A 19,760-nucleotide genomic window follows, 5' to 3' on the forward strand; every position below is an offset into this window, starting at 1 on the left:
TGCAGTTCGTCAAGGTATCACTTAGTAATTATTTTTAACTTTGAATGGCTGTTCATTGTCACATTTTTTAGAAATTTTTAGGTCTTAATCTTGTTTTACGTCTGAAGAGGATAGATTTCAATCCTCGAAACGAAGTTTTATACTCTAATACCAGAACCGTACCTTATTTGAATAAACTTATGTGAACTTTAAAAGTTGTAAAGTCCTTTTTTGAAACACCCTGAACTTTTTTTTGTAACAAGTCTGTACTATTGCAAACGTCCGAAATCATATTATCCTTTTCCTCTTTGGTTGTCGCCTCGCAAGGAAAAACTCAATCGCGTACAGGCAAAGACCATTTTCGATACTAGTGATGCAAGGTATTATTTCCGCTGTTCCTTATTCTAAATAATAATTCATGTCATGTAAATGCAGGCTTAGGAGTTTTGCCTTTCAACTTTCCAACTAGTAAAACTACATTTTAGAAAAAAAAATTACAATATTATGGGACATGATAACGGTCCTACGCAAGTTGAAAATCGGTTTAGACATATGGAATTGGTTATCTATATAATACAAAATATATAATTGTTGTTTTATACGAAATGCGAAATTTCACTGCATTCCGATGTAAAGTAAAATAAACTGTTTAAGAATTTTTCGGCTAAAAATGATTTTATAACCCCTTTAAGCTTCCGCGGATTTTAAGACAGTAAACCTAACATAAAAACATGGTATCGGCTAAAACATAAAAATGTCAGAAAATATTACGTCCCCATTTACATTTAGGCTAAATATTGGGCTAGAGCCCAGAATACTAGAGAAACAAAAGGTATCATGTACAAATTGAAGATAAAGATAAAGGAACAGAAAGAGGATTGCGTTTTTTTTATCTATGATCTGTAACGCTGACTGTAAAACCTGGATAACGTGTAGCCTTAATTATGTTGCAAGATGTGTAGGCAAAACACATTTCAACAACTCGGTTCCCGCGGTTGTAAATTTAAAATCACTAATCTGTCCACTGTGCGAATAAACTTACAAGATTCCTTATTCACGAACATGTGTACCTAGTAGTAAAAATAACATTTGTTCTGACCGAAGTGCAACCCTTCTGTTGTGATGGACATGAGGGATTTGATAAAAATGCGTAAAATGTCGTAATTATTTATGTTAACAAGAGCAGAATACAGTATCATAATGTAAACTATTAATTGGAAAAAGAAAATAAAAACAAAAAAAAAACACAACCCCAAAAAAATAAAGGTCTTTTGGAGACGAATTTTGTGTGAGACATTATTTATCACACCCAAGTAATTTAAAATATATCAGGATAAAACCACGCTGCAGGCCAAATTCAGGTATGTGCTAGGCTTTAATTCAAATTCCGATACTAAAGATTGTCACTTTTTAAATCTGTTTGTATAAAAGTAATCAGGTCAGGCACGTATCTAACGTGTAAACTATTCGTCAGCCACAATGTAGAGAGAGCTCACGGTACACTGATTTGTCCGCACTGCCCGACTTTTTCACATAAAAGGACCGTGTGTGTCGGCTCTTTTTGCTTATTTTGGTGCAGAATGAGCGAGGTATGAAAAAAAATGTCGACTTGTTTGCTATGAAAGTTGGCGTATTTATTTGTATTATAGCTTTTTTTCTGGCTAATACCAACAGTTATCTGGGTGGCTGACGTTTTTTCCGTGTTTTCAAGATTTTTTACGTTGTTTTAAATCAACTTATCTCATATGTTTTTACAATCGTCCTACGTGTAGTCTCTTCACGGCTAACATGTATTATAACAGTCAAAACAAGTGTCCAGGAAGTTATGTTTCTTTAAAAAAATAAAACAAAATTAGATAGTGTGATCATACAATGCAAACCTTGCACTCGCTTCCCCGTCGTTTTAAAAAGGGTTTCTGACTGAATAACTAACTACATGTGTGGCCAATGGCGTAGTCTAGTGAATGCAGCAACACAACAGTCTTCCCAGGGTTAACCCCCGCAACGGGAGTTCTTGTTCCTTGGGAAAATTTAAAATGTACTGCGTAGTCTAGTTCACCTTCCTCTTAGAGCAGCGTCTGAAATCTGATGCTATAGCAGACTTGACTCTGTTATGAACTGTAACACCTGATGAGACAATAAGAGTACCTTTTCATTACACTAAATTTTGTAGTCCAGGTGTCTATGATGTCGAAACGATGACATTTGGGTAATTTTATAATCAGGCCCAAATAAAAATGGAAAAAGATACAAAATTCTTAACAATGTAAATGAGCTAAGGGCTTCATGTATAAAAAGATTCTTGGGAAAAGAAACGTAAAAAAACTTACATGTGATAGTATTTACCTTATTTAAAAATTGTTTTATTTCCCTGAATCATAAATGAATCGATTTAGATGTTAATTTCCATTCCTTGACATTATTATACTAAATTGAGGGGACGATGGAGCTACAGTTTTGGCCTGTGCATAAACAGAGGAACAAACCACACTACGGCCAGAAAAACACCTGTCGGGAAAGGCAAATGGTTTTGTCACGGTCTATTGTGACAACTACATTAGGAGACTGACCGTAGCACTAATTGTACAGTACCTTTGTTTGGGATAGTCATAAGCCTACCTCAATTAATTATGACCATTCTGTGCTCTTCTGTGGAGTAACTTACGTCCTAAATTGAGAATAGATCACCTCAAATGTCCCGAAGCTGAAAGTGGTCGAAAGCAATTGTACAGTGGCAATGCAACTGTGTTGTGTGTACATGTTGACATCTGATCGAAACAAAGCTCTAAAGAACGAAATTTTGAAATTTGTATTGTGTGTGGTGTGTCTTATTTTAACATCATTGGACGATCCTGCAGAGGAGATCAACTGTTTATAATCTTTATAAAATCTGACTGATGATAATATTTCGACATCAAAAGTCTCAGGGATAAAAAAACGGAAAAAACAAGGATTTTTAGATTAAGTTACTTTTTTATTATAAACAAAAGTTACTTGGATGTGGCAATGTCCCTGTCTCTAGTGAAAAATGCAAAGGAATTGCATTAGTTCTACCATTTGCCACCAGGAAAATAGGAGAATTAGTTCTGTGTTTTTGCTACCCTTGGCGGTTAGGGTCAATTAGTTCTCCTCGTCTCTGCTACGAGCGCTGTTATCAGTACTTTTTACAAAGGCGGGCAATAAGTGTTTAGTTCAATTATTCTTAAATATTCATAACAAACAAGCGTGTTTTATGATTCTGATTTGAGCATTCTAATAGGGAACAAGTGTATCAATGACTAACTGATATTAATGAGCATTAATTAAATTAAGTTAACCTATCTAGTTACAAACTAAGTTTCAGCATATTTTAAATATAAATTACAATTCGGATTATATATATATATATTTCTTGTGTTCGTTTGTATGTGACTGAACACTCCTCCTAAACGACTGGACCGATTTTGATAAAATTTTGTGTGTTTTCAATGGAATTCGAGAATGGTTTAGATTCACAATTTGGTCCACTGGAAAATGTTTTTATAATTAATAATTTTTCATTTGTAAGTAGTTATTGATTATGGAATGTTTTTACCTTTGATCCAGCAGACTGCGCTACAACACGTAGTACAAAGTAAACTGATATTTAACACCTGTTAATACTTTCAGCTGAAGTTCATCAAAGAGGCAGAAATATTTGTTTACATTTAAAATTTAGTAAATTATTATTGTAAAGTGCTTGATCAGTAGTGTAATGCAGATTGCATAGAATAAGTTATTACCTAATTTTAAATTTAGATTGCTCCAATGATTAATAAAACTATCTAATGCAATGAAGAAAAAAAAACTATTAAACGCTGTTATAAAAGCCACCTCATTGTACAAAGCCGTGAATGTTTTGCACATAAGGTAAATTGAATTTGGTTAGATGGAAGGTAAATGAAAGAAGACGCTTTTATGATTGAAATTGGTTTTCGTTGATACATTTTCTTGACCGGAGCATAAGGCAAACTCCACAATAATACTGGAAATATCTTAGACTGAAAATTAATTTTAACAGACCGAATTTGATTCTTTGTAACCTAATTAGTTTATCGAGATTCATCCATATAAATTATTTGTACCGAATAACTTATCAACACCTAGCAAACGTCATGAAAGATAGAGACAGGAAATATGGTACATATCTTCATAATTCACCCAAGAGGCTCACGAAGGAACGGCTATTAATTATCTCAGGAGTGTTTAGAATGTGATAGAAAAAGAATATGTGAATATAGTATACTGTTTTTCAACAGGAAATTGCGTGCGATGCCGCGGGCAACTGCTAGTTAATTATAACATTATTTAAGTGATTTGCGTTTTGTGTGGTATTTCTTACATTGATAAAACCATTAAATTGTATGTCATGTACTTAATTATTTAAATTAATATGAGTATGGATGTTGAATGTAAAGTGAAATAGCTTAACATTGTAGCTATGCCAGTGTTAAAATTAATTAACCAAATTATAAAGAAATATTTAAAATATTATTTTAACTTCAACTATCGATTTGTTTCTTTTTGTGCCAAATAACATAAGTAAATGAAACCAAGCAATGACTTCATTACAAATTTAATTTATAAGATTTTATATTATTTTATAATCTCCTCCTACAACTGAAGCAGCATTATGTGGTTTGTTGAGCTAATAAAGTAAATATAATATTATTGAACGTGTGCATGGTAGGATCAAATATTAATTTGTGCTGAGTATAGCTCATGTGCATTATTTGTTGTTCAGCAGCCAGAAAAAGTGGTGTCAGGCAAGACTGTGTTACAACAACAAGCTGGCCACTGCTTCGAAATGAGCATCCTGCTGACCAGTTACCTGATAGCTGCTGGTTACGATGCTTACGTGGTCTTCTGGCTATGCTACCAAGGACTACTGCCAGAACAACCTCACTCGCACTGTCTGCCCCGATATTCCCGGACATATCCGAGGTTGGTTTCACGTTTAGATGATGTGGAATTGAGGTTAACGATTAGCGCTCGAAATTGTCCCCAAAACATGTGGGAGGAATATGAGATACGGGGGAGTGTCTTCTCTTCCATACAACTTCAAAGCCACAAAATATTGTTTTTTTTTTCTTGTGCATAATCACTTAACACAGAAGTCAGTTGTCTTAGAGCACAGAGTCACTGGAAAGTTTAGGCCACGTGTCTCAGATGCTTAGAGAAATGAAAACTGAAGTTATCCAAGGCAGAAGCAATAGATTACAACAACCAGAGCTGTAGTAGTTGCAGTTTTCAGGTAACCTGTCCAACTTCTCAGGGTGAGAGAGTCAGCTATACTAAAGGGTGATGGGTGATTTTTTTATTGGTGTGGTTTTTAAGTTGGCACCACTATTAAAACACAACAATTAAATTTGAATTTGAATAAAACAGCTGATCTTTGTTTATTATCTTATGTCATTTCGATATTTGTATTGTCTAGTGCGTATTATTCTATAGTAACCATGAACAGACTTACAAAAGAAGAACGTTTGTGAATAGTACAAATTTATTTTGAAAAACCGCAGTTCAGTTCGGGCAACTTAACGAGCTCTTCGTTCCGATTTACGGACCTCATAATCGTCCATCAGAGTCAGGTATTCGAGCTTTGGTTAATCGTTTTCGTAATACCCACACTCTTGTTGACAAGCATCGGCAGAGACGCCGCACAGTAAGGACCCGAAGAGGCTGTTGATGCTGTTGCTCATAGTGTTGAAGAGGATCCAAGTGTGTCGATTCGTCATCGTGCGCAGCAATTAGCGATCTGCTACTCAACTCTATGGAATATTTTACGGAAGGATCTACGCCTATATCCATACAAGATTCAGTTGGTGCAAGAACTGAAACGATTAGACTATCGCAAGCGTCTTGATTTCGTTGAATGGGCCCAACATAAGATAACACGTGACCCAGCTTTCGCAGGCAAGATTTTTTTCAGTGATGAGGCTCATTTCTGGTTATGCAGCTTTTGTCAACAAACAGAATTGTCGGATTTGGAGTGATGAAAACCCAAAAGAATTTGTTTGGTATGCCCCTTCATCCACAAAAAACTTACCGTTTGGTGCGCCATTTGGGCAGGTGGTGTTATTGGCCCTTATTTTTTTAAAGACAATGCTGGCCAGACTGTTACGGTAAATGGTCAACGCTATCGGGCAATGATACGGGACTTTTTCATTCCTCAGCTAAACGAACTTGAAGTGGATTTAGAAAATGTCTGGTTCCAACAAGACGGCGCGACGTGCCACACGGCAAACGACACAATTGGCCTCTTGGCAGAAACATTTGGTGAAACGTATCATCTCATTTAGAGGTAGTGTCAACTGGCCCCCACGGTCGTGTGATATCACGCCAACAGACTACTTTCTGTGGGGATATGTTAAGTCTCAAGTATACGCTGACAAGCCACAAACTTTTAAATGACTTGGAAGCTAACATTCGTCGAGTTATTGGTGGAATTCAACCACAGCTGCTGGAAAGAGTATTCAAAAATTGGACTTCTCGATTGGGCTTTCTACGCGAACGAAATGGAGCCCATATGCCAGAAATCATTTTTAAACGTTAATGTCATGACACTGTAGTTCAAATAAATGCATTTTTATGTCAATGCAGGTTGTTTTTTCATTTTTTTTATTTAGTTTTAAAAAAACCGCACTAATAAAAAAAAAATCACCCTTTAGCAGCCCTCTTAATTTTAACCCTACAGTGTTGAATCTCATGCACTTTTACGGTCTTATTTTTATTTACAGAATCATGGTAGAATGTATAATTTTTAAGGATATAATTAATACATATCCAAACAAATTTGAGTATTTCAGATATTTGTATATGTTATTCAGAGAAATTCTCAAACTTTTTTGTTATTTCATTGTTTAAATATTAAAAACGTATACACTTTACAAAAAAAAACTAAACTAAAACATGTTTGGATGCATATTAATCATAACCAAGGTAAGCAGCAAAGTGTGCCTAGTGTTGTTAGTTTTAAAATGAATCAGCGTCCAAGATAAGGAATAATTAAAGCTGTTAATTTGTATGGGTGACAGACAACTTGTGAACGCCTCTTTTCTTTTTATTTATTTTATTCTTGTCATGTCATTAGGATTGCAAGCATAGAGAGAGGGAGGGAGATTGTAAAAAAAACCTATAAAAATACTGTATTTTTCAGCTATTTAAAAAGTTTCTTTGCTATTCTTTTGGTTTATACGGTTTTAGAAAGTTGTGGTGGAGGAGCCCCCACCCCCGGGAAAGTACACAGTGCGAGAGCCGAGAGATCTGCGTAGCAAGTTCATTCTGATGATGGAACAGAGAGTCAAGGATAAAGAGGAGGAGGAGCGACTACAGTGGGAGGAGGAGGAGAGGAAGAGGATTGAGGTATTTAATGACAAATATTAATTATTAAGAAGAACTGATTAATTTTTTTTCGTATATATTTGTTTGATTTATTCTCCATTCAAATGCTTACCTTCAATTTCCTAATTGCAGTTATTTAATTGTATCTGCAAATAAAGAATCTAGACCATAGAAAAAGGTGATGTAAACTGAAATACTTCATTTCTGTTTTAAATTAATAACTAATTCCAATAAGAACAGAGCTTCTAGAATGTATCTGTTTTTTTGTTTTAACAGTGTTTTAAGAGTTTATTTAAAACAACAATATCAAAACAGTTGCATTATAATCGAACTGTTCAAGGGTTGATAATAATAAGAATTACTTTTTAATTACATCACTTCAATTAAATACTGTAGAAGATGATGGTGTGTACTAGTTGCTAAAGGTTTTGCCAAAATAATCATTGCTTAGTCCAATAAGTGTGCCTGAAACATTACTTATTTTCTTTGAAGATTAAAAATAAGCCGTATGACAGTGTGAGCCTTATCGTTTTCATTTTTCAATTGTTCCGATAAAGAGCTGAACACCATGCCATTGTAGTCTTGGTGTAAGTCTGTGACTTTGCTATTAGTCCTCCTCCGTAGACTCCGTAATGGTTATAGTCTTGGCTCTCTAACCGAGAGATCATGGGTTCAAATCCCAGGGAGGTCCAATAATGTCCTTTGGCAATAAAAACTAGTGTACTTCTAAGCTGTCATAGCTGACGCTGAGGCTTAAATGAGATTAAAAAAAAGAAAAAAAGGCTTTGGCTATTGAAACTGTTGTGAATACTAGCAAAACTTACTTATTCCTGTAGTTCTTGAAAATGAAATATTTTATTTCTAAGCAGGTGAGGGCATTCACCTAATCTTCTACACTGCAAAATACAGGGTCACAATACGTCTGTGTTCTGTAGTTAAGTTTTAATGAATAGTATTGTATTTATTTTTTTACTGAGTGCATGTTTTAGAGTTAGTGAAGTTGACACACAACATGGTGATTGTGATTCCTGACTTGAGCGTGTCACACAACGCTCTGGTATGATTTTTTTATTTCAACCTAGTTTGTAATTATATGTAGGTTAGTTATTTACCTGAAGAAGAAATCAGATTGCAGATCTCGAAATGTAGTATTACTGAGTTTTTGTTCCACTGAACGATGGCAAATGTCCCGGAAAAAATCCTGTTTTCTTCACAACCCTTCCATTGTCAAAAATAAACTTCAAACAAAGAATGTTTTAGAGGACTGAAATAGCATGATAAAAATATATGCCTTTAAGCATCTTGAAGATGAATGATTGACAATCGCTTTTTAGTATAAGAGAGAGAATTGTAAAATAATTTAATTTTGGAGATTCTGTTCAAATTCTCCAACAAAACATAGTAACAAAAATATAATTCTTGCATTTACTTGTGATTTAGTCCATGCATGTTTTCAATTCTCTCATAAAAACCAATTATTGCCTGTGAGAGTTTTTTGGGATGTGTTAAAATTGAAAATAAAATCCACATAATTCCAATTGTCTATAATCCTTATTTAAGCAAAATGTTTCTACTGTGTACTAGTGTGTTTCCTCCATATATACTGTACTTGCTGTTATTCACAATAGTGTCAATGATATTTAAAAAAATGTTTTGAAATGTTATTGACTCTCCTGAAAAACTTTATATTATGCTCCTTGTACTTGGTTTTCAATCTCAATCCTTCAATTATGGTACATAAGAATCATAATATAATAAAGAATTTGAATTTTTTGTAAGATATTATTTAGCATGAAAAATTACATGAAGTGTTTTGAGAAATGGGTTGAAGCAGAAAAAAAGACTGACTGAAAGAATGACAATCATCCATTCACGTCAAAGGATTGTTGCACAAGAAAAGGAAAGATAGAAAAATGTTCTCACCCAACTCTTTGCTATTATGAAATTTTTAGTGCAGCACCAACTTGCCTTTGGAGGGACCCATACTATATAAACTAGACAATCGAAACTACTTAGATATCACTCATAACCAAGTTCGATCTTGTGATAAAAGAACACATTTCAAGAGTTCTAATGAATGAAAAATGAAGATGTGTCTCGTATCTTGGGAAAATCATCCAAAACGAGCTTCTTTTCTTAATGGGAAATAGAGTACGAGAGTGTATTTTTAAACAGAGTCAAAGAAGCGAAGTACTTTGCATTATTTATAGACTGGACTCTAGATTTGAGTTAGAAAAGAACAACTTAATAAAATTTTATGATATGACCATGAAAAAAGTGGCAAAACAGTAGAAATATGTGAAAGTTTCATTTACTTTGTTGAGATCACAGACACCAATGGGAATGGAATGACTGAAACAGGTTTTGAGGCCTTAGAAAACTATGGCCTTGACATTCTAAATTGTAGAGGCCAAGGCTACGACAATGGGGCTAACATGAAGGGCGAACATTCTGAGTTACAGAAACGAGTTATTGAACAAAAAAAGGACTTAGCCACAGCTTAAACTTGGTGGTCAACCTGATGGACGACCTCTTTCAAATTAACTTGGCAAGTAAGATGTTACAATCAACTTTCTGCTGTAGAAGCGTTGAAATCCATTTCAGAGTTTTTAGTCTACTTTCGTGAAAATGGATTTGTATCTAGGTGAAAGCAAAATAGTTTGCTGAAAAGCTGAAAGTTGAAGCGAAATTCTAAACCTCAAGACTTAGGACAAAGAAGAAACACTTTGATCCCCTGTACTGGTGGGGTATTCACAGCTGGGTGCTGTACTACCCAGTCCCAACCAGTCAGATATGGAGCAGGTGCTGTAGATATAATAGAAATATTCTATAACTGTCCAGGAACTTGAGAAACCACCACATGATCCCCTGTACTGGTGGGGTATTCACAGCTGGGTGCTGTACTACCCAGTCCCAACCAGTCAGATATGGAGCAGGTGCTGTAGATATAATAGAAATATTCTATACTGTCCAGGAACTTGAGAAACCACCACATGATCCCCTGTACTGGTGGGGTATTCACAGCTGGGTGCTGTACTACCCAGTCCCAAACCAGTCGGATATGGAGGAGGTGCTGTAGATATAATAGAAATATTCTATACTGTCCAGGAACTTGAGAAACCACCACATGATCCCCTGTACTGGTGGGGTATTCACAGCTGGGTGCTGTACTACCCAGTCCCAACAAGTCTGATGTGGAGCAGGTGCTGTAGATATAATAGAAATATTCTATACTGTCCAGGAACTTGAGAAACCACCACATGATCCCCTGTACTGGTGGGGTATTCACAGCTGGGTAGCTGTTACTACCCAGTCCCAAACAGTCAGATATGGAAGCAGGTGCTGTAGATATAATAGAAATATTCTATACTGTCCAGGAACTTGAGAAACCACCACATGATCCCCTGTACTGGTGGGGTATTCAACATCTGGGTGCTTTACTACCCAGTCCCAACCATTCAGATATGGAGTAGGTGCTGTAGATATAATAGAAATATTCTATACTGTCCAGGAACTTGAGAAACCACCACATGATCCCCTGTACTGGTGGGGTATTCACAGCTGGGTAGCTGTACTACCCAGTCCCAACAAGTCTGATGTGGAGCAGGTGTTTTTCATACAGCCAGGTTCTGGGGTGGCATCCGGTCCTGCCGACCCTCTCTACTTGGGCATTGAGAGCCTGTGGAACCATCGCAATTACTGGGTCAATGTGCAGAACTGCAGTGGCTGTAAGGTAATCCACTTTGAAAAGTGAAATATATTTATTTGCTTTAAGTTTGCTGTGTTTTATAATTAAAGAGAAAACTATTTGTTTTGAATACTTACAAAAAGACCATGTAGGCAATAGTAAGTATTAGAACAACTTTGTATGAAGTACTTCTAAAAAGTACTGGGCAGCAATGAAGCATATCCCAATGGTTTTAGATAAGAGCAGGGGTGAGGGAGGGAAGAAAAAAATGTATTGAGTAAAGTATATGCATATTACAGTTCTTGATATATCCTGGAAACATAAGTGTAAATCTCTTGTATACAATCTTTTAAAAACCGCAAAGTATTTGAATTGACCAAATAATTTGATTTTGTAAAGATAGTAGCGCTAACTTCGCCTGGTAAAATAAGACATCTTACTTTTTTTTAATATAAGAAACAGATCAACAAAAGGGTTGACCATCACCTTGTGATCCTGCCTTGTGACAGGTAAAAATCTAGTCAAGGAAAATCATTATAACCAATAGAAAAGGTGTCAAGGAAGATAAATCCAGGAAATTAACTTCAATATAAACGTGTAGGTGAAAAATTTTAAATATTAAGATTTATTTGTAATATATGGACATAGAAGAAGATATACTATTTCTCATTTAATATGAAACATCTACAACCTTAACAGGTGTGCTGCGACACCTGTAATGTACTAATTTTAGGACTGCCGGGTAACATAACGCTGTGAGCACCCGCCGCATTCTGTCTGTTAAACTAATATTTTTCCTAATGGATCTAATGGTTCTTATTTGTTTACCTCATCAAATATACTTGATGCATGCTTATGCGAGTATATTAGATTATGTAATAGACTTCATAAAGAATCTTAAAAATTACTTGAGATGGAATGAGAATGGGTTAACCCAAAAATGAGCTTATAAGTATTTTGTGAATATGTCAAAATTGTTACTTCTTAAGTTAAAACCCATACGATCCATTATATCTACGTGATATTTTCTGTTCATCCTCGTCTGTATAAGCCCTTTTTTAAAATTAATAGAAACAAGGAAGTTTATTCTGTGATTAAATAACACATGAGCTACACTCAAAATCAGAATCATCTTTATTCAATAATTCGATACAGTAAAGATGAATGGTGTTTATATTGTTACAAACATAAGATAAGTTTCTGAATGTGTTAACATTGTTACCATTTGTAGGATCTGCAGTTTGAGCTGCGAGACACATCGTGTTGGCAACACCTGTTGCCTGGTGAGCCATGGGAGTGGCAAGAGATCTCCAGAGATTATGGATCTAGACCAGAAGGACACAATCCTGCTGGAAAAACACCTGGACATGCCTGCATCTTGGGTCCAGCGACTGCATATCCCTCACTGACCGTAAGTATCCTTCTGACATTCTTGTAGAGGCAACAAGAGATTCACATATCAAAGGCTACCTAAACACAATCCATCGTAAGATTTTGTGGAAATAATTTATTTTGAAGCATCTTGAGTTATAAAAGTGGGTTTTTGTGGAACATTTTGATCTATGTGTATGTGCAGATCTTTTGTCATTATTGCTATAGATAGATCATATACATAATTGAATTCTTAAGATTTTTGTGGATAGGTCTATCTTTAGTATTTGTATATTATACACTTTTCTGATTATTTAAATCCTAATCAACTATAATTTCTTACAGGTAAATAACTAATTTTTTTGCCAAAAGAAACATATGCCTGTTATTTTGTTATAATGTTTGTTCTCTGTTTCTAACCCATTATATATCTTTAAAAATATTATTTTGCTGATTCCTTGATTGTCCTGCGAGCCATCTAAGTTCCAGATGATTACACAAAGTATGGCTTACACAAACTCCTAAACAAGTGCAGAAGAGATTTGACAGGAGTTTCAATGTTCTAAGGGATGTAAACATCTGAAAAAATAAAATATGAATTTACCAGCTGATAACATCTTTCAAGTTGTGGTCATGTGGAGAATTGCTAGATTTCTGTCTGAAAGATGATACTAAAGTTCTCAAGATTCCACTTTTATATTACGGGTCTAATTATAAATGCCAAATCATAATTTGGTTCATACTAGCAATCCGTCCAATGTACCACTATTAGATTTGGTGCGGATGTCATTTTTGACCTTGCATCTGTGATATCAATGTAGATTGAGATGGAAAGAAAAAACTGCTCATGTAGGTATAATATTTTTATTAAGTTCTTTGATACGCATGAAACCAGGTGTCATATAAACTAACATCAAAATCTCACTAAACATCACAGTGTCATAACTGATTCACACACTGGAGTCAAAACATTACTTACACCACACATAACGGAGCTATGGTACAAACGGTTTGATTAAATGTGAGAGTTTAACTCCAGGTTCATCTTTCACTTAGTGCAGTGTCTGGAATGTGACACTGTCATAGGCTTGACACCTTGAATTTGGAGTCATGTTTGTATGTAGAGATCGAAAATTGTCCGAAGAAACTCAAAATAAACGCTGTATATATCGTTTCGAAGTCAGAGACACCTAGACTACAAAATATAGTGTAATCTAGGTGAAGAGTATTCCTGTTTGTCTCATCAGGTGCAACAATTGAATATCTACACCTAGATTACACTATATTTTGTAGACTTGGTGTCTCTGTTGAAATGATATTAAGAGATTATGTTGAGCTTTCTTTGTCACCGACTTTTTTTTGGATCTCTTCAGACAAAAACATGACTCGAGATTCAAGGAGTCAAGTTTGTGACATCGTCACATTCCAATCACTGCACTAAGAGGAAGGTAAACTGGAGCTAAACTCAACTTTCACATTGAAAGATTTCCGCCTCACTAGGGAGGGCCATCTTTAGTCAACAGCATCTGTTAACTGAAGATAGTTGTCCACACCTAGGTTGAAAAATTCTAAGAAGTAAAATTGCGTAAGCAATGTTTTGACATGGTTATAACTAGAAAACTTTTATATTTGATAATTAGGTACAATATTACCTGCACAGGGAATGTGAAATTCTAGCCAACAATAAGAGAATGTCCCTACACACAAACTACGTTACCTCAACCAGTTATACTATTTTATTGATAGTGTGTGTGTAACACTGCCAGTCAGTTGTACTTCAATTAGGAGATGCTGACAGGCAATATGTCGAATAAATACATACAATGCTGTAGAGGGCAGTGCAACAGAGAGACCACGGTACTAATGGTCGCAAGTCTTAATAGACTTGAAAATTTGTTTTGATCGTCACACTGATTGTATATTGGGTCACCTGACCAGGGTACCACATACAATCTGTTGGCAGAAATCTGGTTTCAAATTTCCGGGATAATCCAACAGAGTAACAAAGATTCATTAGGGACCATTTTGTTTTCTGAGCACATTGTCTAGGTAGGCATTCCATGTTAGTTAATTATTTATTTTACTGATTAGTAGTTTTTATACTGTAGGATATGAGCAGCGTCTATCCTCTAGGCCAGAAGAGCACCTACTACAAGAAGGCGTTGGTAGAGAAGTTTGCTCCATACCTGCACGACGATGGGCTGGTCTGCAGGGTAACCCACATATGAGGATTATGAGTGCCAGGAGCCACAGGTGGAATACCAGATGTTCCAAAACAGGGAGGACTGTCTGTTCCGCTCCATCCGGTATTTTCAGCCAGAGACGATCATTGATGAGTATGAGAAGGGCAGGGAAGATGCACTTATGAGTGAGTGTTTTATTCGTAGTGTTTATCTAATAAGATTGGAGGAATTTTTTAAATGCCATTAAACCAGTGGAAATAGTTTTTATTAACAGAAGCTTTAAAATTCATGATTTTATTTTATGAATCTCAAGATGGAAGTTCTATATTGAACTCCACCCTTTCTCCCACCACCATTGTTGTTTTTCATCATGCAATCTCATTTCATACAAGAATTTTTATTTCTTACCACATAAGTCTCTGTAAGAAAATATTTTAACTCTGGATCTTGATTACATGATCTGGCTTCTTTTGAGGCGAGGAAGACAATCCAAAGATTATTGAACAACTGACTTTAAAATTAAATATTTGATAAGTTAGAATCAGAAACATTCTCAAATAATTAATTTATGTTGAAACTTCGAGAACATCAGAAATCATTAATGTTTATTTTAGAAAATCCTGACTATACTTTATTAGTTTTCTTACTTTTTACATGAATATATGCTTTATTATAGTTTTTGGATTTATATTTATAAGCTTGCCATATGTGTAAAATTTTTGGTGTAAGGACAAACACGATACACAGAGGAGAGCAGGCGGGTGATGGAATTCTTCCAGCAGGTACGCCATGACAGTCTTAAAACTCTGACTCTCACACCGGTGTCCCTGGAGGAGCAGTTTGAGAGCCGAGAGGACCGACTGTACCATCGTTTTGTGACCTTTGACCCTCGCACCCGTGCCCTCAACAAGTGGTCCATCACCGATGGCACCATCCGTCGAACTGTTACTGTGAGTGGCAACCACATAGACTTTGTGCAGGATTTTTTTTTACTGTTACCATTGATGTGCAAGTGTTACAACTATCCCTGGTTGCATGCAAGGCTAAGCCATTTATAATAAATTGTAATTTGGAATAGTTACCAGTGAGAGCCCGTACCTTATCAGCTAGCTCAGGGATCATCTAACATGTAATATTAAAATAACCAATTAATTCTAAACATTATTAAATTAACCAACAACTAGACAAAAGAGCATAATTATACACTCATACCTAAAAACAATTGATTGAAATCCCTTCAGCCATTACTCCTGTCTAAAACTATAAACACTAGTTAAATTCCTCATTGTTGCAAAATTACTAAGAATAATCTAATACAATTTCTGCCATCCAATCACCCCCACACCTAGACCCTAAAATTAAAAAATTTGCAATTCATCTTATAATGTTGAAACTCTAAAATAACAAAGTTGTACTCATCAAGACTGATGGGATGGTTGCTCCTCTTTGCCTCCTACTCATGGGAACTTTTCTCGCACCACCCGCTTTATCCTTGCAACTGTTTGAGCAGGGCAGTACAAGCAAACCAGTGCACCATTTATTAAGTATTTTACTGATGTAACCCCATTTAGTCTGATGAGAAAAGTAGATCAACCTCTCTTCTTGTACAGGATCATTTTATGTTTAGATTATCACTCAAGAAAATTTGGGGAAAGAGTACACAAGTTTTAATTAAAGGTTTTGAATTAATTCTTTCATTTCTGAAGTAAATTTTCATAAGTTTTCAAGAATCAGCCTTAATTGATTTGTTCTTTTCAAGCTACAATTATAGACTTATTTTGTACATTTGAATAAAATAATTTTTTGTGAATATTCTCTTTCCACGTAGGACTACCTTTCAAACTAAATTAAATATTTTAAATACCATCTCAAAAATATAGAAGATGAGGATGTAACATTAATTAATTTTGTATTGATAGTAATTGAAATCTAATGTTATACAGAAAATTATCGAGAAGTTCCATCGCAACGAAGAGCTTGTGGCGGACAGAGACATTGCAAGACGAGAGTTCGACATAACAAACGAAGAGATTAATATCAACTACCCACTACGCAGAGGGGAAAATCACAGCAGGGACACGGTACTTCGTCAAGCCCCCACTTGCTGACCAGGGCGACCGACTCAAGTTTGACAGCAAAATGACTTCAGGTTATGTGGTGAGTAGGGAGCTCACATTAGGTGTAGCGAGGGGTTACTGGGGTAGGTTCAAGAAAATTCCTTGAATATGCCGTTATACTTACCCCATCCCTCTACAGCAATGCTTGCCTGCTCCAGTGTGAACTCATTGTCCTCACTGTGTTCATTTACCTTATTCAACTAAAGAATATCATTTAAGTCATTGTTAACAGTATAGTTAATCATGTGCATTATTTAATCAGTACTTGTAATTTAGGAATGTAAGTCATTAATTAGTAATATACAAAATGTATTGATAATTATCATATGTTTAACATAAATGTATAGTGCCTCTTTAAATATATACTTATTATTTATGTAAATTTCCTAATTTATGATAATCATTACAAGGTGGACCAACTGTTTTGTATTTATGTTATCAATAGTTTTTTTTTTAATGCGTGTAGTTTTAAACCTATGAAATAAATTGATAACTACAAAAGTAGCAATATAATTAATAATATATAGAATGTTACAATCATATTAAAATAATTACCCACATTAGAATTACTAACCAATACAAATAGTCTAATAGATAAAATTAAAACAAAAACAAAGACCGAAACAATGTGTTTAATAATACTATACAAACATAAAATTGTTCTAAATTAAGAAAATGTGTAGTGAAATTATAATAATTTATTATAATTACAAATTAAATGTATAATGATATTTAATTAAAAAGGTAAATAAAATATTCATAGTCCAGTATGTGCAATGTTTTTAGAAATGCATAAAAGTGATTGACAGGGAACCCTGACAGGCGGATTTATTCTGTTACTCTACTTGTGAGCTCCATACAGTAGGTGAGCCAACACTAGGCTCTATCTCAAACTAAAACCATTTGATGGATAAACCATTTTTATTTTGGAATATATTCTGAGGAATCTGATTCATCAAAAGTCATATATTGTGCAAACAGCAATGAATATCCTTCTCATTACCCCACAATCAATTCTCAAAATCAAAATCTTGTTCATTTGTCAACTAAGCTTGGTATACCATCTCACTGCAACTGTATAGAAACGGAAACTCAAATGCTCTGTGACAATACAAAAACAATTGCATATTTATAGTTCTCTGATAATTTTATCATAAGCTAAGTTATAAACACAAGTCTGTCAAACTTGTCCACCCCACCCAGTTTGAATATAGAGGAGAGGAAATTACATGCTCTGCAAATAAATGTACATGATAAATTATGCACCAAAGTGCATATTAATAAGTACTGTATCTTGAAACTATAATATACTCGTACATGACTAGTGGTCACAAATCTAGGCAAAATTTCATTAGAAACTTTTCCAATACACGCTCCCTAAATCTAGAAATTTAAAGAGATGAGGTTTGGTGAAAGATGAGAATGTATGCGAACAGTGTCAATATTGGATACTTGATTTAATAGACGTTTTTATTTTAAATGTTGTTCCTATTGGTTTAAGTTTAATCATATGCTTTAGTAAAAACTATGTTAAGACAGTCTTTGAGAATGTTTTTTATTCAATTTTTATTTTATTTCAAGAAAATTTGTGTCAATCACTTCTCCAGAAAACCCTTAACAACCATCTAGTGTATCACTATGCTGTAATGAGTATATTCTCATGAAATGCAAGTCTTGTTTATATCTGAACCATTGTTACTCCTGTCTAGAAATGAAAGTTATTTAGAAAAAATATACCATATGATAAAATAAGACAAGACTGTCAATCATCTCTTCCTGTCAGTATCTAGTCTGTTATGAGCAGAACTTGAAATTTATTCTTTCTCTACAAATTAAATTATTTATATGAACTTTTACTTCAAATTAATTGGAACCAACAACAGAGGTAATGTTGGCAGGTGGACACAGCCGCTCCTCCCCAGAAGAAGGTTGAACTCTTCTGGCTGCTGGAGGCTTGTCTCAAAGCAGAACGTGATGCTCTCAAGCACATTCGTGACATGGAAGATGAGGTATACAGTGATGATAATATTGATGTCAATTTTTTATCTATTAATAAGTCTCTGTGTCTTATATATACAAGTACTTCAGAGGATGAATTTTTATATGATTTAGTACTGCAACACAACATTCTGCAGTTGGTTAATGCACAAGTAAATGTTAAATTATCCAGCTCAGTTGTGACCATTTTTGGAGATTTAAATTATTGGTTGAACCTATTTCTCTTTGCCTACCTACCTCACCAAAACTTTTATTTTTTTAAACACTGCTATGAAACCTAGCTCAATGAACAAAAATGTGAACGTATCATGTGGTAAGATATCTCGATAAAGTTCATTTGGAGATATTAAACATATCGGCCTTATTGTATAATGGTACATGCTTATCTTGTTTATGTCATCAAACATGACTGAGATTACTCCAAATCCCAAGGTAAAATATTAAATATCTTAATCATTAGTTCCCAAAAATTTAATATTTACGTGATATTACTGAATTATGTTTTAGATTTTGTCAATACTCCGTAGTTTGGCACTGGAAACTGCTGAACCAAAACTAAAAAATATCAATCTTTGATGAGGAAAGGAACAATGCAGCGAAGCAAGGGATGAAGAGATGTGTAAGTTTTATCATATCACATTGTCAGATGCTAGTTTTGTATGGGTTCATAATTATAGATATAACTACAGAACTGTTGTGGATGCAAGCAAAACTTCAAGGAAGTAATCTAAACCATCCTGGTAATATTCAAAGTCCAGTGTCCTCCCTAAGTAAATTTTAAATAAATGCGAGTACGGAAAATGTGTTGCTGTAGTTTATTTATTCACTTTAAAGCTGTTATTGGTGCCTGCAGGAACAACAGCTGAAGGAGCAGACAGTGCGGGAAGCAGAGGCAGAGACAGACTATGTAGCTGTGTATCTGGTGCATTGTACCAACCCATGTCTGTTATTGTTAACTGCAGGAGCAACAGCTGAAGGAGCAGGCAGTGCAAGAAGTAGAGGCAGAGACAGACTCTCTAGCTGTGTATTTGGTGCAGTTTACCAACAAACCCATGTCTGTTA

At 34.9% G+C, this 19,760-nt stretch overlaps 2 protein-coding genes and 1 long non-coding RNA gene across 3 annotated transcripts; all 3 read left to right on the top strand.

Moving 5' to 3' along the window:
* The first annotated feature begins 4,924 nt into the window (after window positions 1–4,924).
* On the top strand, window positions 4,925–10,232 carry LOC124374184. Its single transcript, XR_006923528.1, has 3 exons — window positions 4,925–4,941; window positions 7,204–7,362; window positions 10,183–10,232. It is a non-coding gene; the product is annotated as an uncharacterized LOC124374184 (long non-coding RNA).
* Window positions 10,233–10,856: 624 nt separating this feature from the next.
* Window positions 10,857–12,438, top strand: LOC124374185. Its single transcript, XM_046832444.1, has 2 exons — window positions 10,857–11,074; window positions 12,261–12,438. The coding sequence occupies exons 1-2, from the start codon at window positions 10,938–10,940 to the stop codon at window positions 12,436–12,438; spliced, it is 315 nt and encodes a 104-aa protein (XP_046688400.1). The 5' UTR covers window positions 10,857–10,937.
* Window positions 12,439–14,624: 2,186 nt separating this feature from the next.
* Window positions 14,625–19,246, top strand: LOC124374187 (dynein regulatory complex subunit 7-like). Its single transcript, XM_046832445.1, has 5 exons — window positions 14,625–14,768; window positions 15,313–15,533; window positions 16,527–16,664; window positions 18,599–18,709; window positions 19,226–19,246. Exons 1-5 carry the CDS (start codon window positions 14,666–14,668, stop codon window positions 19,244–19,246), a joined length of 594 nt encoding a protein of 197 aa, XP_046688401.1. The 5' UTR covers window positions 14,625–14,665.
* The last annotated feature ends 514 nt before the right edge of the window (window positions 19,247–19,760 follow it).

Source organism: Homalodisca vitripennis, unplaced genomic scaffold (genome assembly GCF_021130785.1).
Source record: "Homalodisca vitripennis isolate AUS2020 unplaced genomic scaffold, UT_GWSS_2.1 ScUCBcl_7468;HRSCAF=15164, whole genome shotgun sequence".
Classification (NCBI taxonomy): Eukaryota; Metazoa; Arthropoda; class Insecta; order Hemiptera; family Cicadellidae; genus Homalodisca; species Homalodisca vitripennis.